A 5,000-nucleotide genomic window follows, 5' to 3' on the forward strand; every position below is an offset into this window, starting at 1 on the left:
AGTTCCAGATTGGGAGGTCAGTTTACAGGAATATCCCTTTGTAACAGCTGAAAATGGTGCAGATTTATGCACAGGGGTACTACCCATTTTAATCAGATATTGATTATAGAGTTGGTATGAACACGAAATTTACATGCCATGGTGAAATGGTGGTTTATTGCGCCTCTTGCATTTCCTACAATGCATTTTATGTGTTTAAGACCAAAAGAAAATTGTACATGAAATTAGACAATATTTCTATGCCATCAGTACTAAAAATCTTGGCAATATCTTATCCTATATTTTTTCATTTTTTTTCTACTTGGTAGTCTGGCAAAGACCCCTGGAAGCTGATGTCAGAAATTACCTTGAGATACAGGAGGTCTGTTGGCCGATTAAGTTAGATGACAACAGATCATATCTGTAATGATTTCATTAATATTAATTGTAGTTAAAATCGAAACATGTTCACAAATGCAACATGTGATATATTTTATGTAATGAACGTTTCTCCCTGGGCTTCTGCTGAAATAGGCCTTGTCCTAGTTGGACTTTCCCAATCAACAAATGTTAAATAAAATAAATAAATAAATAAATAATGAATTGATCAGTCATTAGGCTTGGTTTCATGAGATAGTTGATTGAAGGATTGAGCCATGTGATTTTACTCTGATTGTATAAAGGCTTCTCAGTTCTGATGATATCTCTAAACAGATGACAGCATTAAACTGAGGGTAAATACAGTATCCAGTTTTTAGCTGAGAGCTGCATCCTTTTTGTTTATTGTTATTTTAGTACATTTGAACATTTGAAACACATAGAATTTTCCCCTGATGGCATAAAATGTATGTTTCCCATACCCACATAGCAGTGGTCATGGTTTGTATGGCAGATAGGTAGGGAAGAGTATCCTGAAGTCTGTTAGAGTGGCAAAAGTGGACAGACTATTTTTTCATCCTGCCATATCATACCACAATCTGAATAACTTAAACAGTTTAATAGTGGGTCTATATTACATTGGCAAAATGTAATTATGGAGAACACTTATCCATCGACACCAAATTACCAAAATAATTCACTGAAGTTAATAAGGGCAAGGAAATACTTGCCCACAGCACAACATACAAACATCTATGTGAAATCAAACCCCCCAACTATATATACCAACTCTGAGATTGCACTACAGTGGAGAAAAGGGCAAAGTTCTGTTGTCTTTGCCCTTTTTATATTGAGCGAATTATTTCACTTATTTGGTGTCGATGGATAGGTATTCACTGGAATTGCATTTTGGTGACATAATATAGAAGCTTTAACAGCAAGGTGTGTGCTAAGGTATGGCTGCTATTAGCGCTTCTCCTCAATGGCCTATGCAGACCCAACTGGATAATGCATTTTCAACATAGGAAGTCCTCATGGACTGAAAACACTTTCTAAGGATAACAAACGCTGCTTAGTTTTAACTCTACTGCCTAGCTATAAGTAATGCATTCTGTGGATTTTTGTTTTTGTTATAGAGTATTTACAGTTTATATTTTGTCTTCTGATATACTAACTTCCCATATATGGAAGTAATTATGTTTCTAAATGGATTTTTTTCCTGAAATTATACAATTATTTAAAGATCAAGCTGTTTTATTCTTGGAAAATGTTCCCAGGTATACCTGAATAGGAAACAAATTCTAAAGAAAGAAGGAAGAAGAAGATAAAGAAAGAACAAAAGATAAAAAGAAAGAAAAGGAAGAACTTGTTTTAACACATTGTTTAGTTCTATGCAAATTTGTGGTGGGTGGGTATCTTTGACAGTACTTTATGCTGATTAACCACTGAAATGATAAGCAATAAACTGTAAAAATACTTGAAAAATTATTGGTTGATAATATAAACCCTTCCAAAAGATCTGGGGAAATAAACTGCATTAGTATAAAATACAGAAAGTCATTATAGTGCATGGTCTTTACTTACCTACACAGTTCTTCCCATCTGAAGCCAGCTCAAATCCAGCATTACAGATGCACTGAAAACTTCCGTCAGTGTTTGCACATCGGCCATTTTGGCAAAGGGCACCATTTTGAATGCACTCATCAATATCTATTAAAAAATGTCATAAAAATTAGACCACTAAGTGAAATACATCTAATTTTTCCAATATCATTTTTTTCAAATCTCATTGACATTACAAGGTTGTTTTGGATATATTATGTAATACCTGGAATTCATTTTAAACTACTATTTTCTAGTACTGCCTTAGCAAGCATGACTTATTTAAAGTCTGAGCTACAGCACAACATAAACTGCTTTTCCTGCATGGCTGGGCTATACAGTCAGTGTTTTTTTTACTCAAATTGTAATCCTCATGCAATTCTGTTATCTCTTCTCATTCAAATATCTATTTTCCGTGCTTGTATGGGGTTGCCTATGATGGGGATAACTAAACAAAATATTATATAGCTCCAAATACAAACATAAAGCAAATACAATATTTCATTTTATGTAAATGTTATAACTAAACATTCCCTTGGAAAGCCATGCACATGTCTGACTACAGACTACCTTTAAATCAGGAAGTATGCAGCTGTTTGTATTTTACTAAATGCCTGGAGTAAGACTTGAGGTATACCAGCCAAGTGCCTGGCTTAAAGGCTAGGATTTTTGCAGAAAACTCAAACATTGTTTCTTGAGGTTTCTGTGCCTTTTCTGAGTATATCTTTTGTTTTACAAATGCTACATTCGCAACAAACCAAATTTATATTAAGACTGCTACAATGAATATTATTCACAAGTTTTTTTATGCTTCACATTGACAGAGCTAAGCTGTTACTGAACTGCCAACTATATATTTTAATGGTGGTAGCTCATTTTACTAAATCTCAGCACATAGCTTCCAAGCAGTACATTTATATTTTACTTCATTTGATAAAGGTGATGTGCTGATAAAATGTAGCATGTTAATTAAAAAATAAATAAAATAAAAAAAAAATCTCTATCCTTAACTGTATTATATAATATATATCCCTTGGATACTAAAATGCACAAAAGAATATAGGACCTTGCATGATGACTTGTACAGCATTCAGTACATCAGGATGGATATACAAATCCATTAAGGATATATCTCTTGCCACTGACTTACAAACTCTAATATCTGCTACAAAAAATATTATCTATATTTTACTATATTCTCTGATATATATTTCCTCAAAAATACATTCAGACAATGATTCTTATGCAGTCAGTTTATTGCAGGAAGTGTCTTGTACAAATACTAGACCTTTTACAAATCAGTGCTATGTTCAGTCATTTGTGCTTTGCTTAACCTCCTACACATTGCATCTGGTATGAGAAGCAAGTGAAAATGGGTCTTGATCTAATTCAGCCATTTAAGAAATGAATACATATAACAGCACATTTCACTGTATACAATAGTAGCAAATTATTTTATTCCAAAAGAAATTGTTGTGTCTTTCGGCTTTTCCCGGTTAGGGGTCGCCACAGCAGAACTCCGGTCCGCTAATGATTGGCAGTAGATTTTTACGTGCCGAGTTGCCAGCCCTGATGCACAACCTTCAAGGAAGGTACGCCCATTCACGCATGTCTCCACACAGAAGACGCTTTAGCTGAGAATCGAACAGGACGTCTTATTGTGAGGCGGCAACTCTACTGCAGCACCACCACCGCAGTATATATGTTTTTTTTTTATTTGCTGTTACAATTTGTGGTTTACAGTCACACACAATCAGTTTATCACGCCCAATGGAAATAAATATAACACTCTATTTCTTTCTTCCCTTATTGATACTCATTTACGAAATTCATCTCATTAGTAGAGGAAGCTGCGAGTACCATTCTGTGTTGGCGTGCGTGCATGCACAATTATACCGCATTGCTTTGCTCATTGGAAGGTTGTAGCAGGCCATTAGAGAAATGAATAAAAGAGCAACATAATGTGCTGCTAATAAGTGCATTGCTTTATTAATTAATATTAATTAGATTGCAAATAGTAATAAAATAGAGCATACACTTATGAATAGCAATGGGCAAGAAGAGGAGTGTCTTGCATCAAGAATCCTCATAAATGATGTGTATTCCCCTTATGAAGTGCAAAATGCCATATGATGCTTTTCCACACATTTTCAAAAAGTGCGTGTTCCTTTTCAATGGTCATAAAGTGAGCAGCTAAGTGTTTTAGTTCATCTTGATAACATCATTTTTTTTTCTCTCTCTTTTTTTTTTTTACAAAGAACAAAATTCTGCATGTTGTTCACCCACAATTATGTTATAAAGTTGTATGTTGTTGTTCCATGATCATGAAGGGCAAAGCAATAAGGTTCTTGCATTAGTCTGGTAAAAATCAATTTTCCATCTTTTTTTTCATTTAATCTCAGCTAAACTGACAGAGTCAGTAGCCTGAGTTGCAGCAAAAATATGAAGTCAGACAATCTACATTCTCTTCTTTTCTATTAAGCACAGAATGGTATATATTGCTATTTTCTAATCATTTCAAATGATTGCATGTTACTTTCCCAAAATTACAAGTGCAAGGTAAAAATGTTCCAGCTCCAGTCTGGAAAATTTAGTTTCTCATCCATTTTTATCAAGAACTAAATGCCATATGTTGTTTTCCTAAGTTCATTTTATAATGCTTTTTGCATTCCCATTATTACTCTGATACCTAACAATGATTAATAATAGGCAAATGTCAAAAGGAATATTGTACCTAATGTTTCATGATTGTAAATATGTGATGTTGTATTTACACATGAATGTAGGAACTGACATATCCTTGCTTTGCATTTCATGTACTTTAATTACAATAAAATGCTTTACAGAAGAGACACAGATGATCAAGGGGAAGCAACATACATCTGATGCTTTCAGAACCTTTGTGTTCTGATACTTGATAGTGAGAAGAATAGTCATACAGAGATAAAACGAATATGCCACAGTATTTTATAGCCATCTTTTATGCACACCAGTACCACCCTGTCATTCAAACCAGTACCATCCTGTGATTCAATTTCACC

At 34.1% G+C, this 5,000-nt stretch overlaps 1 protein-coding gene across 1 annotated transcript in view; it reads right to left on the bottom strand.

The window, feature by feature from the left end:
- The window catches only part of FBN2 (fibrillin 2), a 2,449,070-nt gene that overhangs the window by 1,257,785 nt on the left and 1,186,285 nt on the right, over window positions 1-5,000 (bottom strand). Inside the window, exon 13 of the mRNA XM_044060803.1 lies at window positions 1,942-2,067. Within this exon, the coding sequence (XP_043916738.1) occupies window positions 1,942-2,067 (126 nt within the window). The remainder of the gene's footprint in view (window positions 1-1,941; window positions 2,068-5,000) is intronic.

This window comes from Protopterus annectens, chromosome 2.part0, assembly GCF_019279795.1.
Source record: "Protopterus annectens isolate FY-2018-M chromosome 2.part0, PAN1.0, whole genome shotgun sequence".
In the NCBI taxonomy this organism is placed as follows: Eukaryota; Metazoa; Chordata; order Ceratodontiformes; family Protopteridae; genus Protopterus; species Protopterus annectens.